This window comes from Balearica regulorum, chromosome 1, assembly GCF_011004875.1.
Source record: "Balearica regulorum gibbericeps isolate bBalReg1 chromosome 1, bBalReg1.pri, whole genome shotgun sequence".
NCBI classification, from domain to species: domain Eukaryota; kingdom Metazoa; phylum Chordata; class Aves; order Gruiformes; family Gruidae; genus Balearica; species Balearica regulorum.
This window is the reverse complement of record NC_046184.1, coordinates 189,789,510-189,813,374: the sequence shown is the minus strand read 5'-3', so window position 1 is coordinate 189,813,374 and position 23,865 is coordinate 189,789,510. Positions and strand designations below refer to the sequence as shown.

General features: G+C 39.6%; 1 protein-coding gene across 1 annotated transcript; it reads right to left on the bottom strand.

Annotated features, from left to right (window-relative positions):
* Positions 1-1,262: 1,262 nt before the first annotated feature.
* Positions 1,263-23,745, bottom strand: MRPS31 (mitochondrial ribosomal protein S31). Its single transcript, XM_075741936.1, has 7 exons — positions 23,554-23,745; positions 21,030-21,320; positions 20,206-20,364; positions 14,342-14,488; positions 11,185-11,258; positions 6,779-6,922; positions 1,263-1,616 (listed from the first exon to the last, which is right to left on the bottom strand). Exons 1-7 carry the CDS (start codon positions 23,682-23,684, stop codon positions 1,405-1,407), a joined length of 1,158 nt encoding a protein of 385 aa, XP_075598051.1. The 5' UTR covers positions 23,685-23,745; the 3' UTR covers positions 1,263-1,404.
* Between the last annotated feature and the right edge of the window lie 120 nt (positions 23,746-23,865).

Genomic DNA, 23,865 nt, shown 5'->3' with positions numbered 1-23,865 from the left:
GTTCTCACTGTTAGAAAGTCAAAAAGCTGCTTTTCCCTTCCACAGCCCGAGTCTTGCCCTTTGCCAGACAGGCAAACACGCATACTGCAGAAGAGCGGACCACTGCAACAATATTCTAACCCACAGAAAAACACCAACTCTCTTTTTATTTCTTTCCTTGTATTTTTGATTCAAAATCAGTTTGCACAAGCAGCCAGTAGTTTACCTTCATTCCAGAACTTCCTCCTTCCTGCATCAGTTACAAGCAAATGTGAGAAAAAGATATGTATAGGGCCAGTAGCTGCTAAAGAGTTGGAGTGAATGTGAAAGAACAAGGAAGAACACAGTATGCGAGCTGGAAATGCTCCGGAAAATTAAACAGTGAGACACAGTCGAGGATTCTGAATGACTGAACAAATAATTCTGGATGAAAATTTAACGAAAGGTAAGTAAAATATATTGCAATTGCTGAACAAATACGAAGGACCAATACGCATTTAATTAGAGTAAGGATCATCTAGAAAATATGAAGTCGCTTCACCGACATCAGAGGACCAGACAGGAAACAGCAGTGGCATCACACGACAGCAATCTGTAAGTAGCAACTCTCCTTGCCAGCCCTGCAGATGCCGGAGATGAGGCCTCAGCTCTAAACATTGGAACAATCACAAATCTGCTTGCTCTAATCACACAGATCTTTATGGATTACTTGACAACCAGAGCCATTTTCAAACAACAAGTACTGATGAGAAGTTGGTAAAAGCTTCAGAACGGATGATTTCATACGACTCACCAGTTGTATGCTGTGCACACATCCCAGGAATGCGACAGCCTTTCATTGAGCAGACGAACTAACAAGCTTTCAATTCAAATGACTTGGTCATTACCAAAAATTTTTAAATGAACCAATAAAAATGATTAGTGAGAGGAGGATAGAAAGGATTAATATCATCCAAATACCAGTGTGTTTAATGAATTACCAAAATGAACTGTTACTATCTCAGTGACAGCTTTTCAAAATGAGAGCTGCAGCAGTTTTTAAATATGAAAGCACTCTAGGTTTTCCAGAGTGGGAAAGGTGAGCAAACCTGTCAAGATACACACCAAGTGTGAAGGGTGTAGGCAGTGGAATTAGACCTAGTATTTTGTACGGTCAAAAGATTAGTTTCAAATGTAAAAGACAACAGTTTTGATAAAACTGAATTTTAAATGCACATTATACAAAAGCCGTATTTTTCAGCTCCTTCGTTCGTTGTTAAAAAATACCTACGTATACACACATGAAAGTATGACCTTTCAGTTTATTATTTAAAATACAACTTTCGGGTCACATGATTACTATGCACTAACAGTATTTCCATTATAAGAAATCATCAATTTTGACATAATGATTCTTCATTTCAAGGTTAAGCACTTTCCTACGTCTCAAATCTCTTGAAGAAGTTCCTTCTTTTCCTCAAAATAATTCTGAAACCACTCAATATGTTCAATCTTCTGTTTAACACTGAGATATGGGTTTTTTGAAAGCCCACAGATAACTAGTTCCATGAAATGGCGAATAGGTCCTTGCTTGGGGAAGCCTTCAAGATGTTTCTCCAGAAAGATATGTTCATGAAATTCAGCATCATCCTCCATCCCTAAAAGAAGGGCAAAAAAAAAAAAAAGACAAAGTCATTATCATAATATGACAGTGAATTTCACAAGTAAAAAAGCATCTAGCTTGCAAAAAAACCTTAAATTAGTAACATTAATGGTTCTCTGTCTTTTAATTCTTTTGCACAGTTAAGCCAACCAACACAGAAGTGGAAGAAACTGTAGAACTTTAAGACATTAATTTCTCCCTCCACACAAAAAATGTCAGCATATATCATATTCCTGTCTACGATATTACATCCATTTTGTGCTCTCATTTATAAGAATATCGACTTTTGGGCTGGCAACCTCGCTGAAAGCTGATGCCAGGGAAAAAATAATAATTAAAAAAAAAAATCTATCTTCTTGCTTAAAAACCTGTTTGTTCAATACATGAAAACTTTGATTCATCACAGGTACCACCTTTTAGATTGTAGTCACTTTAATAAATTCTTTAAGAAAACACTGATTGCCTGAATTCCACAGAGGATTAAGGAACACAAGCTAGTCTGGAACAAAAAAAAAGGCAACCTCCTGAAGTATCTAATACTAAACACCTAAACACAAACTTGCATGTTTATTGCGAGTCATCATTTAACATCCTATTGCAATCAAATGGGCACAGGAAACTGTTTTTCTAACACTTTTGGAATCTGTGAGTGTAAAAACATTGTGTATCTCACCAGCTGCTACTTTTAAGTTGTAACCAGCGCAAAGGATGATGCATTCAAAAGTATCCACAGGAAAACAGGACAAGGGATTATTGTAGATCTCTGATCAAACAGAGCTCAGATCCTGTGGTAAATTTTTGTTCTCTGCAGATTTCCTTTGCTGCTGTTCATACTATGATGCTAGTGTACACAAGACAAATACTCAGAACATAAATTCTTACATAGAGAAAAAAGGCTGCTTTCGCAGTTCTCAATTCTGAGATAAAAAAAACAAGGCAAATTCTGATTTGCAAGTGAAAGATTTTACTTCAGTTAGAGATATATGAAAGTTTTTATTTGATCCCAATCTGCTATAGATTTGTAAATGACATTTGCAACTTTTACTTAAAGTTTGTTATTAGAGAAAAAATATTGCGTATGAACACTTCCAGATGACAAAAATGGGAAGTCTACTCCATAGATGTAAGTGCAGATTTTTTCCTATACTAGCTGGGATACGTTGTATTATTTGACAACATCAAATCAGGAATATTAAAATAGACAATGAAGCACTCCAGTCCTAGGCTTCCTCCTGTGTTAAGAGCTTCTTCCATTTCAGAGGAGCATCACTGGGATGGAGAAGTCTCTCTACTTGTATGTCCTGTTCGTTACGTGACCATTATTTCTTTCCTGCTTTAGAGTTTAGGTACTGCAATACCCGAAGGAGCTAGGAAATACATCCAGTTTTTCCACAGAGTTTTCCCAGAAATATGTGAGTACCTATCAATGCCAGCTACACGCCACCTTTACCTCCCTTGTACTTGAAAAAGAAAGCACGTTTCCTTCTTCGGAAGCTCCCTTCTTTTTGCTTTATGTTAAAAGGAAAAAAAAAAAAGGTCATGTCAGCTTCAGAAGGTGAGTTTCTGCTGTGGTTGGAAACCTATAGCCACTTAGAGAAGCTCAGAGATGATCCTTTTACCATGCCATCCACACTGACTCTCCCCCACCAAGGGAAGGTGGAATCTCACTGTACCTAGATGCTGCTGGTTACTTTCACAAGCTAACATCCTTTCCAGATTTCCGTACTTCCGTTGGTGACAAAAATTCAAGAGAAATAAACCACTACTGAAAGAATCTGAATAATACTGCCAGTAAAATCTGTCCTTTTGGATGCTGCTCTTTTGGGGATAGAAGGTATCGGGAGAGAGTATGTCTAATTAATAATTTGTCCCGTTTTCATCTCTAACCTGAAAGAAATTTAACCATTTATAGTCTCACACGAAAATTCAGGTCAGAAGGAACCATTACATCATGTATTTTGATGTCCCATTTGTCAAAGACATGATATACAGTTTGGGGATGAAGCACTAAGTCCAAACATTTCAGTTAGACCACATATTTCAGTCCTCAAAAAAGTAAAGTGTGCATCACAAAAAGAGACCACAATTGCCCAAAGCATCAGAGGCTGAGACCTCTGGTGGTTACTGATTAGGTGAGATACGCTCACTGACGACTCCACCTCCAGCAAGCTGTAACTCCTGCTGCATGGAAAGAGCAAGCCTGACCCTCAGCCTCTCTTGCATTGTCCTCAGAAGCCTAATTTGGAAGGACATGCATGGTGGGAGTCTACAGTAGAGGATTTTCTTTATCAACCTCAAAGCAAGAAGTCACCCACTCTCAATACTGTATTTCTAATCTGTTACATACCATAAAGCAGAGTCTGAGGAATTTCTCTAGCTAAAACACTAACCCTTCCAAGAGATCACAACTTTGCCTTAAAGATGACATCTCAAATGCAGACGTCCATCCTTACAGGGAGTCTTGTTGACACGGTCATAGTAAATAGAGGACCAAGTATCCTGATCTAGTGAAAGATGACAAAGCAACCTGATACAGTGAAAGACATCCCTGCCCACAGCAGGGGAAGGGTTGGACTAGATGATCTTTAAAGGTCCCTTCCAACCCAAACAATTTTATGTTTCTAGGATTTTTAGAATGAGAAAAATCACGCCCTTAAAGTAGGTCCCTGGAATAGACTCAGAATTAGTAAAACAAACCCAACCTAAAATGACTGTGTAACATTTGCCACCTCTCTTGGCAAACTGATCCAATGCTTCTCTGCTGGAAACAGCATCTCAGCAAAACAGCTGCAACAGGACTTGGCAAACTTTTGCCTACAGAAACCATCAGGGGCAACTGACGAATTAATTTTCCAAGACTTCCATTAAAGCTATCACTTCTGCCATAACAATCTCTGGCCCACCAGAAGCATTTGGTCCTCAGAATGAGGTGCTAAAGCAAAAGTAGCACCAATAACTTGCACCGTCCTTTTTAACAACTGCACTCCTCAGGATTTGAGTCATCAAGGCATAAATGAACAGAAATAGTTTTAAAAAGGGGCAGAACTTTTTGCCACAGCAAATCATGGAGCAGAACTAAAGCTACTAGAAGAGGCAAGCAGAAAGGAGGAGGAGTGAGAACAATGTTTTGCAAGCTATACTAATGGTTTGCTAACCTGGTAAAAATTAATCAGAGGTTGGAGAGATGTAAGAAAAACAAAAAAAGATAGTTTTCTGCCTAACTGACTTCAGCTGCATCAGAGAAGGGAAAGGACACGTAGGCAGGAGCAGACAACAGGGCAGCAGCGGGGAGAAGACTGCTGCTGGTCACTGCAACAAGTCAGTATGTCTAGCCACAGTTTCATATGTTTGCATCAGGGCCAGAGAAATTTCAAAAATCACAGCCTTGCCCTCATGCATCAAAGCACAGTACAGTGCCTTGGTAAAGCACTTCAACGAGAACACCAGAGATGCTCTGCAGCTAAGAAAAACAGTTACAAGCGGTTTTCTTTTTTATATTTAAAAGTTAAAAGGATCTCATAATGCTTAAAATTGAGTATATGTGCTTCCTAAATAGAAAATTTAATTACATGTATGTTTTTAAAGCCATGTGCTCATGGCATAAAAAAACCCCACACATTTCTTGATACAGAACAAGCTGAGGTAATGTCCTCCTACTGAGGGAGGAGACTGCTACAAACTGCAAAATGAACAGCGGGAAAGGGCATCTTTCTTTTGCAGAGCTACTGAAAGTATAATATGTTGAAATAATTGGAGCGAGGTTCTCAAGCTTTTAACTGTGCTTTGACATACCTGACCTGATTAACAGCTTGTGGCTGGCAGTTTGATAGGATGGATTTTATTGACTTGATATTTCAACCTGAGAGGTGATAGATTTTGGAACACTCCACTGGAATTTTCCACATGACTAGTATTTGTGGACAAATCAATAAAGATTCTTGTTTAAGTATATGTAAAGACTCTTTGTCCATTTGCTACCCTACCCCAGACAGCACGGTTCCGGCCGCATCGCTGCAACAGAAAAACCATTGGCCGCCAAAGACGCCTGGTCCACTCACGGCCCCAGACAGCAGGGTTCCAGCCACATTACAACAACAGAAAAAACATTGGCCGCAGTGGTTTTAAGCTTGCAAAAACATGACTAGAATATACTCGGATTTCTACATGATGGAAGAAATCAATTCTGGGAGCAGTGATTAAATTCTGTGAAGAAACTGCCAAAATAGGATGAGAATAAACATTAAGAAACAATGAACCACATTATGCAACTTGCAACTCAGTATAGGACAGATTTTCAAAGACTCCCAGCTTCAGATACTAACCTGTTTTGCTTTCAGTGACTGAATCATTCTAAAGTAGTTCTGTTTGATGTCTTTAAAAGTCTTCAAAAAAAAAAAAAAAAAAAACCCACAGCCAAACTCTCCCTGAAGTTATGAAGTCCCCATTCCTAAAGTGTTCCCTTGCTTTCTGTAGTTCTCCTTCCCTTCCTGAACATTTGGTCTCTATCTTCTGGCTTAACTTCACAAAGAGCTGCTTTTTTTTTTTCTTTTTAAATGGTAAGAGAAGTAAATACAGTACACAAAGATGTCTAGTGAAGATAGATTCCCAGAGTGAATATTGTGACTGTTCTTTCTTATGAAACAGATAGAACAAAGGGCGCAAACAAGTGTTTAACACACAGCCAGTGCAGATATGGAACTGGCAGATAGCTGAGTAAGATCCAGCTAGCCACTTGGTCGGTGAGCCACACCAAAGAACAGAATCAGCATTATAAAACACACACCTCAGTTTTAAGATTCCTCGTCCTCTGCTAGAAGCTTCCTTAAAGAAGTTGTGTAGTAAAAGGTGTTACGTAATACACTTGAATTGCCTTTTGGTGTTGAAAGCATCACGGCAGAGGGAAGGAGTTCTCCCCTTTTTGGCAGCCACCAGTCCTCAGATCAGCCAAACCATCTGCAGGGCTTCACCTGAGGAGCGCCAGAATGAGTTCATCTGAAGCATCTCTGACTTGGGACAGTTGGAAAGTTGTATTTGTTTACTATCAAATGCATGACTCATAGCTGAAACACTACGTTAAAACAGTCAAAGGTCATAACATGTTCTAATTCTCAAAAAAGATAAACATAGATAGATAATAGAAGTTAACAGTGCACATACCAGCTTCATTGTCAATTGGGAACTCCCACAGTATTCCTTCTTTTGTCCACTGGATCATCTCCTCAAAACCATTTCGGGGAGGCTGTGCAGCTATTGCTGCAACCTTCTTTGCAAATTCCAGATCCCAAATTGTTGGCGAAGATACTAAAAAAGAAATTTTGTAAAGATCTGTCAGCATGCCAAAGACTTCTCACTAGCTAAAACAAAGTCCTTTAACATTAACCTTTACAAAGACAATACTTCCAGCTGTGCAGATTTTTCTACCATAGATGCCAGCATCACCTTTCTCAAATGAGAATTCTCTGTTGAAGTGGAAGTCCATTAAATTCTCAAATGTCTGGTGAAAACGTATTCTGAAGTCCTATGGGACAATTTATTTTTAAGCCTTTCACACACAGCAGTAATTTAGTTTTTCCAATCTTTTTTTTTTTCTTTCTGTCTTTCACAAATTGTACATACGACAAACTCTGAACTTGACTGGTACACCCTGCTAAAGGAATCTTGCTTACTACAGGAGTCTTCAGGTACTTCACAACTATACTCTCCTTCAGGGAGACAACTCAATCTACAAATGATGGCAATTCCTTCCCCAACACTCATTAAGTGTCCCAGTTTTTGAGGGCTTGAGAAATCCTGATTTCCTATTCTTCTCCCGAAGTCATACAGTCCTCTTAAGGATGAATCTCTCCTGATGCATATAGTGATTTGGGTTTTTTTAATTTTTTTTTTAACCAACATGTACTCATATAGCAGCAGTTACTCTTACGGAGTTCCTGCCCCTCCACCCAGAAGAATTGGTCATGAGCCCAGACTGGACCGCATCACTGAAGTGGAGGGAACAAGCTGTTACCACAGGACAGGGAGGAACTGCTGGGAGTGCCTTGGGCTGCTGTCTCATGAGCTGGCGTAAATTGGGCTCCTCTTTGTTTTTGCTGTCTCCCCCCAGTTATCAGTTCACCCCTAAGCTCCTTGGGACAGAGAGCTTGATGTAAATTCAAATATTACACTCCATTTGAAGTGGATCATGGCCAATCAGCTATTATTTTACTACTCGTTTGAAACTAAGATATCATTTCATCTTTGGCTCAGTGGCTTAGAATTCAACTGGATTAAAAAAAAAATATATCTCCCCTCCTTTAAGAAAAAACAAAATGAAAGGGCAAACAGTATTTTTACATGCCGAAAAGTGTTTTCATTTTTTGTGTTAAATTAAAAGATACTTTTTCAAATTATTTCTTACTTAGCAAGGAAATTTCCCAGAACTATACTCCCTAGCTGCCTACTTTGATTTGAGGGCTGGAGGCAGGAATAAAAGACAAATAAAAGACAACATGATAAACCATACCAGAATGAAATTATTGTTCACATCTTAAAGAATACCTTCTAATAATGCACTACTAATAAATCTTCTATTATAAGAAAGCAGAAACTCATTTTTTCAAGCTTGCAGTAGAGGTGATAAACATTATATTTTTCACCTCTGTGAAACAGAAAGTAATACTGATATTTTATGTTAACAATTACTGATATTTTATGTTAACAGTTATGAATAATTTTTTTCAGGATGCCAATTTACTTTCCAGTTAACATTCAGGTTTTCAAAATAAATATTCAATACATAACACAGAACTTGCTTTTCTGTCATGTATAAGCAATATTTTAACTTCTTATCTCCACTAATATGAGCGAAGAAAGTGAAAGCAAGTTAATCAAGATATCAAGTACCACACTGGTACTTCCCAAGATTAATGCAAAAAAATATTTTGTCGTCAGGCTTAGTCAATAAGCCAAGGAATAAGCTTCCTGGCTTAGAATATATCGTAGATTTCCTCAAGGCTATGTGGAATCAAACAAGGAAACACCACGAAAAGCTGGAAACTTATTTCTTAATATCTAATTACAAATCCAATAAAGTCCGCTTGCTCTCTTACACAATTTGTACACAATCCAGTCTCGTGTTAAAAAAAAAGTATATGTCAATTTTTTTATCTAGGGTGACTACTATAGGCCGTTGTGTCTGCGTTGTGCTCATGCAAAAAAGAAAGGTTAAATTCTCACCATTTTACTTGAGTAAATTTGATTCAACTCAAATGCCAGTTACTCGAACATCACATTTGTCAATAGGTAAAAAAACACTGCATCATTCATTATGTTTTTATATGCAAAATGGACCAATTTTCAGGAAATTGTCCCTCTTAAAAAATAACAAATTTAATTTCATTCTAATAAGCAACTTTCATAGTCTACCACAGAGGTGGCTGCATTCAGAAAGCTCACAGCTGCTTGCAAACAAGCAAATAGCACTATCTGACTTTTTACTACAGAAATTAAGTAAACAAATTAATTTCTCCCTGCAGTTTCAAGTGTAAAAAAAGGGAGAAAACTACTCAGCTAGAATCTGGCAAAAACTAACTCTCCTACTCTTGAAATGGAAACAAACGCATATAATTTTCTAAGATATCAGACAGGAATACTATTTCTTCTGCAGCTGCAGGCTTTATATATAGGTCTAAGTCACTACACCCAAATAAACTCTTTTTTCCAAAGGGTCTCAGAATAGCTTAGGGAAATCACCGTATTAAAGATCAGCGCTAACAATGCACAGTTTCATTGTTCAGAAAGAAAACAGAGGTAGTTCTTTAACTGACTTGGCCCATATTCACACCCTGTTAGCTAAAACCCAGTCTGTAGTAAAGCTGAGTCTTCATGCGTGAAAGCTATCCCCTTTACGAGGCATTAAGACTGTTTCTGCAGAGCTATGCCATTCAACGTATGTGAAGGTGGGTCATACCTGTTTTGCCGTTGTTTTTTTTCTTACATGAGTTTTAGCATGTGAATTTGCTGGATAAGGAACTGCATGGATGGTCACAGAGAGTAGTGGTCAACAGCTCAATGTCTGGATGGGGATCAGTGACAAGTGGTGTCGCTCAGGGTCCATACTGGGACCAGTACTGTTTAATGTCTTCATCAGTGACATAGACAGTGGGATCGAGTGCACCCTCAGCAAGTTTGCAGACATCACCAAGCTGAGCAGTGCGGTTGCCACGCCCCAGGGATGGGATGCCATCCAGAGGAACCTGGACAAGCTTGAGAAGTGGGCCAACGGGAACTTTGTGAGGTTCAACAAGGCCAAGTATAAGGTCCTGCACCTAGTTCAGGCAAACTCTGGTATCAATACAGGCTGGGGGATGAAGGGATTGAGAGCAGCCCTGAGGAGAAGGACTTGGGGGTGCTGGTGGATGAAAAACTGGACATGAGCCAGCAACATCCACTTGCAGCCCAGAAAGCCAACTGTATCCTGGGCTGCATCAAAAGCAGCGTGACCAGCAGGTCAAGGGAGGTGACCCCACCTGGAGTACTGCGTCCAGCTCTGGGGGCCCCAGTACAAGAGGGACGTGGAGCTGTTGGAGAGAGTCCAGAGGAGGGCCATGAAGCTGATCAGAGGGCTGGAGCACCTCTCCTATGAGGACAGGCTGAGGGAGTTGGGATTGTTCAGCCTGCAGAAGAGAAGGCTCCGGGGAGACCTAATTGCAGCCTTCCAGTACCTGAAGGGGCCTACAGGAAAGATGAAGAGGGACTGTTCATATGGGAGTGTAGGGACAGGACAAGGGGTAATGGGTTTAAACTGAAGGGGGGCAGATTTGGATTAGATATTAGAAAGAAATTCTTTATTGTGAGGGTGGCAAAACACTGCAACATGTTGCCCAGAGCGGTGGTAGATGCCCCATCCCTGGAGACATTTAAGGTCACGTTGGACAGGGTTCTGAGCAACCTGACCAAGTTGCAGGGGGCTTAGACTAGATGACCTTTAAAGGTCCCTTCCAACCCAAACCATTCTATGATCCTATGATTCTAAACATATATGAAGAGCTTTACAGTACGTAAAGCAAGGCATCGTTTGTCAGCCATTTACAGGAATTTTCAAGCTACGTATACAGCACTAAACAAGAGAAGGCCACAAAGCAATCGAATCCATGGTCTTGGGTTTTTTCTACCCTGCTTATGCTTATCCACCTGTGGAGCACACTTTTTTCCCCCCTGGGATCACAGCCTTGTGTTTCTTTGCCATAAAATGAATGCAGCAAGTTTGCAATTTGACCAAATAAGCTACCGGAGCCAACATACCCATTCTCCAGGCTGGTTTGACACTCACAGAAGACAGACTGGCTTTATTGACAAAAAGCCAGTTTTACCCTTCAAGTTCAGTAACCGAATGTCCTGATTAGTACAGAAAACATTGGTCTATTACACTGCATGCAAGTTTTGCTTAGTAAAAATCAGAGTTACATTATTCATTTTTTTATAGGTCTGAAAACAGGAAGTTAACAGGTCACAAGTCTCCACAACAGTGGATCTCCTGATTCTCTTGGCTTCACTAGGTTTTTCATTATTTAATTTCCACTAACCTGTTTTCAGTGCATTTTCTGCTTCTGTAGAAGCCTTAGTGAAGATATTAAGCCTCTTTCCTACTTTGAGACTTCTATAAACAAAAAGAAAAACGGTATTTAGTATTTCACAACACTTCACAACATTGCCAGATAACAAATTTAAAAGCACAAAATATTCTCATGAACTAACAGATCTCTGGAGAAATGGGAAAAAAAGAAAAGAAAAAAAGGGAGAGATAGTGACTCTCACTAAATCTTCAGGCTTTTAACCAGAGAAAGTGTTTATGACTATTATTCATCCGTAACAGAGCTTCCCAAAACATTTCTGTGTGAAAGAATGAGCATAAATCAAACATTGCATTTGCAGTCATTTTCTGCTGAAATATTTAAGAATCTGAACAAAGCTAAACAATATCAAACCACAGTACTCAAGTAATTTTACAAAGTTGCAACTAAAAATGAATCTGGTGATTTGGGTTTTTTCCCTGTAAAAAATATTGCACAATTCAGGAAGAGAAAAAGCAACAGCTAAATCAAACAATTCCTGCTTTATGACATAAATAGCCTTTTTGGAAGATTACACAGCCACCTTCTCTGCCATATGGCAAACACTCAAAGCATATCTGTATATTTTAAATAGCATCACCCTGAAGCTCTCTCTTCTGAATATAAAAATATTTCACTCTGATCTTCTATTTTTAATCATATTTACCTTTAGGATAAACCTATACTAAAAATTAAAAAAAAAAATTCCAAGAGTTCAACAAGTAGTCAAAATAAACATTCTTATAAATGGAAACAAAGAAAAACCAATGTCTTTACTGTAGAACACACTGAACTTTAGAACAAATTATTCCTTTAATCATACAGTCTTCTAGGTTTCCACTGAAACTCTAACAGTTCCTATTTTGTGTTATTACATATTCACTGTTATGCTGGCAATACTCGCCCTTCCTGACCTTAAAATTTCACCTCTCTGGATTAACTGCAGATTTCTGATGACCACAACTACTTCTGCAAACCTGCTCTTGTCATATTACATTTTACTGATGTAACTGCCCTGGATCTGTTTCAGCACAGAGCAATTTAATTACAGAGCCTTAAAAGAATGTTGATTTAGGATTATATTTTCCTATCTGTGTGTAACTCCCAATAACATTGGCCAAAGATACAAGCATGACTTGGAAGAACATTTACTTTAAAATGACTAGTTCAAAGTACTATAAAGCAACATCACTAATTTCATTGAAATCTACTAACTCCATTTAATTTTTTTATTCTTCCTAACCCATTATTGTCATATTATCAATAGATAAGGATACCCATTAGATTTTGAGGGATGCAGGAGGAAATTTAGGACTGAAACTGAAGACAGTTTGCTCATTACCGGAATTTTTAAAACTATTTTAAGGTACTGTTCCTGAAGTTATATACCAAGTACAGTTTCACCACACAAAGGGCAAGACAGCTTCTCAGATATAAATTTAGTAAGTGTTCCCAAACATTAGTGAAATTCTCTTTACTTTGCAGTATGTTAATAAATGAAAAGTCTAGCAAAGATATAAAATAATATACACCGTACAAGTATGTAATAGCTCAGGTCTTTGTTTTATACTTCTAGATCATATTATTTCTATTCTTTCAAACTTTGAAAAGCTTTTAAACCAAACCTTAAATAAAGTATTTCTCATAGTCAGTAAAGAATCATAGCCTAATAACAAAATTACTTTCATGTGACTACCAACTCTGTCCGATAATTATCCCCAGATTAAAAATATCTGCAAACCTATGCAGCAACTGATAATAAAGTCAATTTCCTTGCTCCTCAAACCAGCAGCTTGTAGCTGAATGAAAATCCCAGGACAGAAATATCTAAGTCAGGAGGGCTTGGTCTAGAACCTTGTTCCACTTCCTCCCTTCAACTTCCATTACAAGAAGCCGCTCTTGCACTTTTTACAAGCTTTGCATCAGGAAAAGAAAACGCTGTTTACTGGCCTTATACCATTGAAGAGGCCCAAGAGATACTTCCCTAACACACCTTAACAGTTCAGTAGTTCAAGAACAAGGAAATTACTCAGAAGAATTTCAGCAAGCAGGGGAAGTTCTTCCAATGACTGGCTATAGCCACTTCTTTGAGGTTTTTGCATGATCTACATGGCTTAACGCATATGTTCCAATTTGTTCCTTATGGGACGTCACAATTCTCTGTTTATGATAAACTGATATAGATGTCTCAGCCAGAGGGCAGAATATTGTACATCTACTCACCCATAAATTTATGCTTCTTTTTTTTTTCTTAGTTATCTAAATTCTGTCTTCAGCATTATCAATCTAAACACAAATTATTCCCTCAACTTCCAGCTCCTAACCCCAAGAAAAGGAGATTAATTTGCAAATTAAATTAATGATTAGAGAAGTTAATCTTACTTAAAACAGAACTGCTAGAGAAAGAATACACTAAGAAGGAATGTGATGATGAGCTCCCATGGGAGAATCAAAAGACCGCAAGCAAAAAAGCATAGCTTACAAGAGGGGAAAAAAATAAGAATCTAAGAGCACTCCTTAGTTCATTAAGAAATAGACTGGCCACATAAACCAGCAGCAAGATAAATTTAAGGAGTACCCTGAAATCATCATGTAAATTATAAAGTTCATTTCATAGACAATTATAATGTCACAGACAACAGAAAAATCAATTACAGAACGACTAATCAGTTGCAACAAGGTGGTAAAAAATAAAAATCTCTTTAAAACCCCAACAGAATGGATGAAACTTTTCTAAGCATGGAACATTTATCAAAGTTTTCCATTAGACAAAAGTAAGCCTTCAAAGCTTCCGTTTCCCAAAAAGTTAAGAAAGTGATATAAAATTGTATTATGCATAAGCCAGAATAATTTAAACAAACACAATTACATTTCAGCGCCAAGTATTTTTAATTATCTAAAATTTAATATTATAAAGCGCACATTACTTGATTAGCTGGTTAACATTAACTAATGTGTTCTCACAGAAGTTCATTTCAATGCTAACAGCACTTTTCTTGAAAAACACATAAGTAATTTCTTTAAGCTCTGAAGTAGCATGTTAATATGAGTATGTATGACTAAGTTTAAATATGATCCATTTGTAATTTTTTTTGCACACTCCTATTGGAAGGGAACGCAACAAAAATACCTTCTGGAGTCAAAAGACTGAGGTGAGAGTCTTTCAGGCTTGGTTCTTTGACCATCCTCGTCCAACTCTAAGGAAATGCGATTGGATATCCACACACCTCTCTGAGCTGAAGACTGCCTTTTAATTGCCATTTCTGAAATAACGTTGCTGAAATTAAAAAGATGAATGTAAAAACTCAACAAACTGACAAAGCAAGGAAGTTTGTCATGTATTAACCAGAAACTCTATTCTCAATTGGTTTCATAAGCCTCTGTAAGACAGAATGATAGATTCCTCACAAAATACACCCATTTTTAATTTATCAAACATTCAAGTCCTACTTTTTAAACCACCTCATTTGTTACATTCTGTACTGATTAAAAGTGCTATTTTACCCTAGTAAATCTACAATGAATGCTTTCTTTGAAATTATTTAGTTTCCAACTAAAAGACAAATTTCATATATCTGCATACCAATATTTACAGAGTGCATTAGGTATATTTTGCTTAAGTAAACAAGGAATTTGTCTGGATACAAGGAATACGTTGAAATAGGGAGGTAAAAATCACCCCGTTTTTGGATGGGAACCAACACTGTGCTGCTACAGACCTAAAGGAAGCTTGACATGGGTCAGTCATGCCACCCTAATAAGTAGGTCACCTTTCCTGATCCACTACAATCTGCTGTGTTGCATTGTCATAGTACAGAATTAACAGACCACATCTTCCTTCATAATTCTGTAGTCAAAATCATATGTGAAGAACAAATGCTCTGACCTCTTCTGGAGCAGTTTGCAGCTCATTCTGAATGCAAAGGGCAACAATTTGCCTCTGCTGATTAGTTCCCTTAACTGTTAAGTCTGTTGTTGGTAAAGACCAAGTCGATAATTCTTCCTCACAGCTATCCTCTCCTCCACCTGCTTCCAGCAACATGCAGTCATCCAAACTTACAGCGCTTAAGTTTTAAGAGAAAAATATGGTCTCAAAACCCAAAAATAGGCCAAGTCAAAAATACTGCATATCCATTTCATGAAAATCTGAATGAAGTTCAAACTGTGTTTTTGGCAGATTAAGTCAAAAGAGATTTTATTAACAAGGAAGGAAAACTTCTGGAAAATTGTAAAAGCTAATTGCCACAGCAACACAGTAGGATTTTCTCTTCGGTCTTTGATGTGGTTTCAAATGGCAGAACAAGAATAGCATAGCGCTTCAAGTACCTACTCTGAAAGAAGGGCATCTGCAAACAAATTTTAAATCACTTTGTTTTTTCTTTAATCTTAAAATAATCTCGGATCAGTTGTGTAGCTCACACTAGAAATTACTCTATGAAGTGCCTACTAGCATTAGTGAGCTGGTGTTGGGCCAGAGGCTTGACACACTTCTGAAGGTCAAAGGGAGATAATTCCTAAGGTCAGTCATGCACGGACCAGCCCAACTGCTTGGCTTGGCTGCGACCTACAAAGCTGGAGCGTTCCCGTGCTACAGGGGAGTCAAGCTTCCTCAGAGAAGCTCTTCTCACAGCCAGTCTTGATTTATTTATGGTTTTGCACAGTAGGTCTGGACAGACTATGCTACCAAGCTATCAGAACAAGCAGTCAATGGCATCATCTTCTCACTGGCAAGTCCTAATGTCACCCCATTGTTGGTATATGAACATTTCTGGCAGCAATATTCATCACTCCATCAAAAGTGCCCCGTATTAACTAAAAATAAAACTACAAAGATGTTTTTAATGTCTTTGTAATGAAAAACATCAGATTACAAATTCATACTCCAATCTCAGTGTACCTACAGTGGTTAGATATTACATGATATTTCCTCATGTCACAACATGAGGTTAAAAAAGTAAGCTCCTAGATACTTCTGCCATCCAGAAATGGGAAGAGGTAGAGCTTTTGTAACAAACACCGATTCTCTCTCCTTCCTGATCAGCAATCAATAATTATAACACTAAAAACAGAGACCCGAGGAGCTTGGAATATATTTTAGCCTAAGCTCTGAATTACTTTACTTCTTCACCCAAAACAGGAGCTGAAATTTCAACCTGTAGTGCCGCTGATTCTATTTTGGTATAGTGCTGTTGTAATTTCCATCGAGTGAAACTTCATCCCACACTGAGAAAAATAAATTCCTGTATCGTTAATATTTTCCCTTCCTAGTGAACACACTGTCCTCACGCTGTCTACAAAACAAGGCGATGAGACTTCTGCGTACAACAGTGACCTCTGGAGGTCATGCCGCAATCCTGGAAAAAAAAATTAGGACGAACCAAGAGATCTTGAAAACGTACAATTTATTTCATACCCCCTTAAATCTCAACAACAGCAGCTCAATTTTTTGCAGCATTATATGGCTCTACTGCTTGTGAAGGCATCTCATTTTTTAATAGTTTTAAATAATGGAGCAATATATATTGGCTTTTAAAATGTGTACACTGAATGCGAAACCTTTATGGAAAAAAATGAAGTGCAAAACTGACCATATTCTCTTGTCAAATAAAATCCAAAACAAAATAATCATGTATAAATAAAGTTAATTGCTTTCTAATATATTAAAAGCATTTTAACATCTTCTGCTAGAGTTTTTAAAATCAATAGTTTTAACACTGATCAGAAACCCTAAAGTACAACTTCACCTCAGTCTGTGAAGGGTTGCTATTAACCAACATTTCAGACACAAAAATCAGCAGGAGTCTCTCGTCTTTCTAGAAAATTCATCCACTGGTAAGAGTTTCAAACTGTTACCTAACTATTAAGGAAAAAAACAGAGTATCTTCATCAATGACATAGTGGGATCAAGTGCACCCTCAGCAAGTTTGCAGACATCACCAAGCTGAGCAGTGCGGTTGCCACGCCCCAGGGATGGGACGCCATCCAGAGGGACCTGGACAAGCTTGAGAAGTGGGCCAACGGGAACTTTGTGAGGTTCAACAAGGTCAAGTATAAGGTCCTGCACCTAGTTCAGGCAAACTCTGGTATCAATACAGGCTGGGGGATGAAGGGATTGAGAGCAGCCCTGAGGAGAAGGACTTGGGGGTGCTGGTGGATGAAAAACTGGACATGAGCCAGCAACATCCACTTGCAGCCCAGAAAGCCAACTGTATCCTGGGCTGCATCAAAAGCAGCGCGACCAGCAGGTCGAGGGAGGTGACCCCACCTGGAGTACTGCGTCCAGCTCTGGGGGCCCCAGTACAAGAAGGACATGGAGCTGTTGGAGAGAGTCCAGAGGAGGGCCATGAAGCTGATCAGAGGGCTAGAGCACCTCTCCTATGAGGACAGGCTGAGGGAGTTGGGATTGTTCAGCCTGCAGAAGAGAAGGCTCCGGGGAGACCTAATTGCAGCCTTCCAGTACCTGAAGGGGCCTACAGGAAAGATGAAGAGGGACTGTTCATATGGGAGTGTAGGGACAGGACAAGGGGTAATGGGTTTAAACTGAAGGGGGGTAGATTTGGATTAGATATTAGAAAGAAATTCTTTATTGTGAGGGTGGCAAAACACTGCAACATGTTGCCCAGAGCGGTGGTAGATGCCCCATCCCTGGAGACATTTAAGGTCAGGTTGGACGGGGCTCTGAGCAACCTGATCTAGTTGCAGGGGGCTTAGACTAGATGACCCTTAAAGTTACCTTCCAACTCAAACTATTCTGTGATTCTTTCTGGCATATAATAAAAAAATATTAACATCTATTCCCAGGTAGAAGCAAGCTAGTTCACAGAGCTGCCTCAGGAAGTAGAACTTGCCAACTCAAATCAGAGCAAGCCAGCTATGACATTCCTAGCCAACGAAAAAGGCTTGTTTTGGTTGAGGAAAATGCATTTTTCTAACCATAGTGATTCATCCACAAGCATGTTATAAAATGTCGTAATAGCACATCTTAACCCATCGACCAACTATATAGAGGCACTGTACAGTTGCAGGGACTTCAGATTTTAAATTTCTGAGGAATTTAAACTCTCTTTCAATGGAAAAAAAGCCTTTTTCCTTTGACTACAACTTCCTTAGATGCCTGCCTTCTTCCTAGCAGCCACAGCTGGGTAAGCACTTCAGGAGAGGTGCAAAGGGTGGTGAGGAGAGCAAGCCCTTGTTGCCAGTAGGCAGACCAACCACATTGACAGAAGAGTATGTATACATTAAGGAATAGATGCAGGCCCATATGAGGTTAGCTACTGCATATATTAGCTCAGTCAGTATCAGTATGGTCCCCCAACATCTTAGCAAAAACTGAAGTAGGTTCCATTTACGTTTAAGTTGGCCGCCCACAGCTGATGCCATTATTAAGACATTTATGTGCTCCGCTCTTCTAATAACCCCAGTGACAGAGATGGAACAACCTTGCTGGTAATTAATAGCTCAATGAACATATTCTTTATATAAAATATTCCTTATTTATTCTCCTTACATTAGTAAGTGTCTTTTAGTTTTTTTGTAATATTGCACACAAAACCAAAACAAAACAAAATGTCAAAACATATCAGTTTTACATAATACAGCCAGACCTCTAACCTTTAAAACTATTCATTTTGGCTCCAAAAGCCTATGGAAAGATAAGCTACTGTCAAGTTCTCAAGATCTCCTATATTCAGGCTGAGAGGACATTATGAAAACGGAGCACACATAGAGCCTTTGGAGATGTTTGTGTGTACTACCTAAAACCATACTTCCTCCTCAAATAGCACAGACTTCACGTTTGGAGAGAATTTCATTCTGCTCTCCACAACCACCATTAACACTCTTGGTAAAGAGAGTCATGAATACAGGCTAAAAGGAAAACTTGCAGTTTCTCATTTTTCCCTTCACAACTTCTGAACAGCATGCATTTTTTTTTAAAACAGTTATTCACTGAGCATTGTGCTTGCCAATCTATTTGCAACCATCTAACTCAATCTATTTGCAAGCATCTGTAATGTTTTCACTCCCATAAAGGGTAGACATCAGCCACAAACATCATTAGTTTGTTGGCTACTCTGCAGTTCGCTGATAAACATACAAAGCAGATTCTTTACTGATCCCTAGAGCAACCTACAAATAATTCACGGGTCAAACTTAAATCCTGGTTTGGGACAAATTCATTTTCACAGAATAAATTAAAACTAAGATGATAAGCAGCTTGCAGTTCATGCCACATAAGGATAACCATGAAGGTTTCGCATTCAAATTTTGCTGAAGATCCAATTTTCTGTTTAGTTCAGCATTTCACCTGGATTTAATGCCTTATTTTCTGACTAGTTATCTGAATACCAGCTGAAGAAAAAGAGAACAAAAAAATCTGTCTTTAGCCATCACCCAGAAGAGCAGTATGCACAACTGTTTCAGTTTCCAAACAAATGTTTCTCATCTGTTTGAAAGCCACACTGGAAACGGAGTTAAGCCAAGAGATGAGTTTCTTGGATTGACTAGAAAGTTTTGAAAGGAAGGGTGGGGCTATAAATAGAGCTGCTCTAGTTCAGTTCTGCAGAGCTGTCATGAAAATTCACCAGTCCAGACAGAACGTCTGCAACATTTACAAATCCATCCATTGTGTGAGAATTTCAGAAGCTTGGGGGGAAAAAAAAACCCAGAACAACAACAAAAAAACCCTAAAAGAAAAAAAAAAAAAGAAAAAAACCAGACCGACCTGTTATTTTGCTAGCCTGTCCAAGAAAGAAATGATCTGGGCAGGAAAACAATTCCATTTCTGCAAAACCATTTTAGAATGAGGACGGCAAAATTTAGGGAGTTTGGTACAACCAGACCAATGACGTTCCCATTATTCATTAATTCCAAGTATAACCTGTCAAATGTATCTTTTAGGGCCATATTTCCGACACAGAACCCAGGCGCCTTCAAGATGACATTGCAAAAATCAGTATTTCAAACATTACTGAGAGTAACAGTCAATATACAGACCGTATGTTAATAGTTCCCCCCTTTTTCTGTTTATCTGTGGTTTCTTCATGTCGTCTTAGTTGTGCAAGTAGTTCTGATTCTGTCTGCTTCTTGTCGCGTGGTAGGGAAGATGCAACTGCAGAAGCAGCCTCCACCAGTTCTGGATTTAAAGGCTTGCCTCTGTAAGAGACACAACAAATATGAAAATATGAAAAAATAAAAGCTATAATATATATAAATTGTTGTTTCTGTACTGTCATTTTTTGCCTTAACTCAGAAGTTACAGTTACACATTATCCCAAAAGGGGGTGCAGGCAGCCAGAGGAAAGGCTAGGTTTGCCCTGTGTTGCACTAAGTATTAGTTGCTAAATGACACTGACAAACTGTTGTATTCAAGTGGCCAAAGACCACAGGCAGCACAGACCTGCAAGATCATAAACACAATGTGTGGGGGAGCCATCTGCAAGTCTCAACAACCATGATGCTATTCTTAATTTTGGGTTTCGTGCTTCCCCCCCCGCCTTTTCCTCAGCTTTATTGTATTTTATCTGAACAATGTTTTCCCCCTCTCATTAAAATAATTTCCCACAGGTAGCTGCTAGTGCTACCTGTGGGAAAAAGGTTACATATTGTAGAAAGCACACAACATCTTTTATCCGGATTCTCCCTTGTGACTTAATGCAATCTACATTACACTACCTTCCCTTACAAGATTCTTTTCCGTATCTGGAAATAGCATTTGATGCTTTATTTTGTCATAGATAATGAAAAAAAAAAAACAATTGGGGGAAAAAAAACCAAAACAACAAAAAAAAACGGGCTAAGAAAAGTTTTTTATACTTTACCGCTGGGTGTCTTCTGTAGTTTTCTGAAGCATACTACCTTCACTGTCCAGGCCTTCCAGCCTGTTTGTGGTTTGCTTTTTGATCTCACGTGTTTTTAACTGTTGGAGTTTCTTCTTGTAGCTCACTTCTACTTTCATGTTACCAATAATGTCTAACAACTTCTGCTTTGGTGTTTCTGCTGTACTCTCCTGACTCTTTGATGCCACTTCAGTGGTGCTGTCTTTGGAAGCGGTAGATTCATCTTTCTCAGTAGAAAGCACATTGCTTGTGCTGAAGAGTTTCTGTATTTTGCTAGATGATACACAAAGTTTTAAAAAATAAATAAGTATGTTAAAAAATCAGAAGTTACAAACAGGGTCCAAGGCTAAATTTTGTAAGCCAACAAAAAACACCATCAATTACAACTGTCTACACCTAACTGACTGCAAACCAAGTATGTTAAGTACATGTCAAACATGTACCTTCTGACTTTTGAGAAGGGCTAAAGTAGTATTTAAAACTCTTGATTATTTATGGTTTCTTCATCACAAAAATCACATACACAACTTTATTTCCTCCACAAATAAATTGTTTTTAATCTAGGAACTTAAAACTTCTAAAGTATCCCTGCATTAGGTAGTAGACTGACAGTTTGAATCTACTGGTACCTGATACTTAAATTTATTAGTACTGTAGAACACCCACTCTAACTCTTAAAATGAGGCAACAAAGAGATCACTCCTAGCCACCTGAAAAAAAGATTGCACACGCGCATTTAGCTTCACATTGTTTTACACTTGTGGCACTACTACAGATCACATTCTCCTTCCCTATGTCCTGCAATATAGCAGCCAAGCATTCGTGCAGCCTTACGAGGAAATAGATCCTACTGCAAGATAATCCAGTAACAAACAAAAAATTTATTTTGGTTATTTTTTCATATGGAACAGCTCCTCTACCTCGTTTACCACATCACTGCAAAGATGCTAAAACTAGCACGGTGGAGGTGAGGATGTGAAGCCAGGGACAGCAGGGAGCTGCTTCAGATATTGCTGCAACACAGACACAACTACATCCTCTGGAAAAATTACCATAAAATTCAAAGAACTTTAACATTCTAAAATGAAATGTTTAAATCTTTAAATTCGCAACTACTTTTTTGTTTAGAAACCACCTTCAAGTTACCAAAATAAAGAAAAAATCCCTTATAATTAAATATTTATTTGGATTCAAAATAAAACACTTCAACAGATCTGAAAGAATTTTGAAATACTTCCTCCCCCTCACACACACCTCTCTCTGGCTAAAAAAGAAAATTCTGCAAGTATTAGGAGGCACCACATTATTACTTCAGACATTCTGCACTTAAACTGCCAGCATTAAACCCTAAATTTCCGTGTTGAAAAGCAACAGGAAAATTTAAGGAAAGCTTCAGAGCCACATGACTGACAAGACAGCAGGAGTCCTGCTGTTTTACACAGAAGCTATTCTCCACAGATCTTCTTCAAAGACATTTTTCATTAATTCAGGCTGCATGCTCCTTAATACTATTTATCCATTCAGAGATCTTTGCTTACAGAAAAACACAGCAAGACTGCAAACCTTAAACTTTTAAAACCAGTAACAGATTGCAGTTCGCATTACTGTATTTCACCTACCATCAGATTTGTCTTCTGCCAGGAAGCCTAGCCTTAGAAAGCACACACAGCTACAAAAGAAACCAAGCTGCTTTATACATGAGACTATCACAGTATCAGAGCTTGTCCAAAAATATCAAGGAGCTTTGAAATAATAATAACAATAAAAAATAAACACACAACTGACTTTTCATTAAAAGCATTTAAAATCTTTTAATAAAAATAAAAACGAACTTCCAAATATTACTCTTAGCCAATGCTTTGGGCACGTACCCCTGCCAACAGGCAGCACGGCTCTGCTGATGTACCCTGTACAGCCGTGCTCAGGTCACACACGCCTATCGCTCGCACCACCCACAGGTGAGAAGGACAACGTGGAAAGCAACACGAGAAACAACCCAATCCACTCCCCTCTACTTGATTTCACTTTCCCAATGACTTCTGCCCACGGGTGTCAAGAGCACCCAGCCCCAGCAGGACAGAGGGACTCGGGCTTGGCCTCCTTACTGCCCGAGCGGGTTTAAACCCCGAGGCACCCTGGAGCCAGGGCGGCGGGCCGGCCTCAGCAGGGCACAGCACGGCACCGGGTAGGCCCTGTACCCCCCCCACCGCCCGGTCCAGGTGCCACGGCCACGGGAGAAAATCGCTAAAACACGAGGCCCCCGTTTTAACGCAAAGGCGAAGAGCGGCAACCTGCTCTCGGAGCACAGGCCGCGGCGAAGCAACTCCCGCCCACGGCGGGCCGGCCCCACCTGCGGCGAAAAGGAGCAGCTTTCCCCGCGGAGCTGAGCAAGCCCCGTCCCTCAAAAGGCCGCAGTTTGGGGCGACGCTGCCGCGGACACCGCCCGGCCCCACGGGAAAGCCTCCCCCCCTCCCACCGGTGAAGGATTTAGGGGAGGCAACGGTACCTGTGAGGCCTCCGCTCCTGCCGCGCTGCCCCCACCGTCTCCCGGCCGCTCGCTGGCCCGACGAGGAGCCGCGCGGCGAAGCGACAGCAGCCCCCGGCCGCGCCGCCCCAGCCACGGACGCGGCTCCACATCGTGACCGCGGCGGGGCAACCCGGTGCGTCCCCTTGCGCGGTCCCCTCAGAGCTGCCGCCTGGGAACAGGAGCTGCGCCGAGCGTTCCGCGCACCAGCGTTCCGCCCGCCTCGCTCGGCTTCAGCTAGGAGCAGGGTGCCCGGTCCTGTGCCAAAACCATCCCAGTCACAGCCGGTTTCTT

Bases quoted from the DNA above. Each gene is read 5' to 3' on its own strand.
- MRPS31 (XM_075741936.1), bottom strand. From the start codon at position 23,684: ATGTGGAGCCGCGTCCGTGGCTGGGGCGGCGCGGCCGGGGGCTGCTGT. The intron at 14,489-20,205 runs GTCTGTATATTG...TTTTAATTTCAG, and splicing joins GGGGGAACTATTAACATACG to CAACGTTATTTCAGAAATGG. The intron at 6,923-11,184 runs GTTAGTGGAAAT...TTTCTTTTTTAG, and splicing joins AGAAAATGCACTGAAAACAG to TATCTTCGCCAACAATTTGG.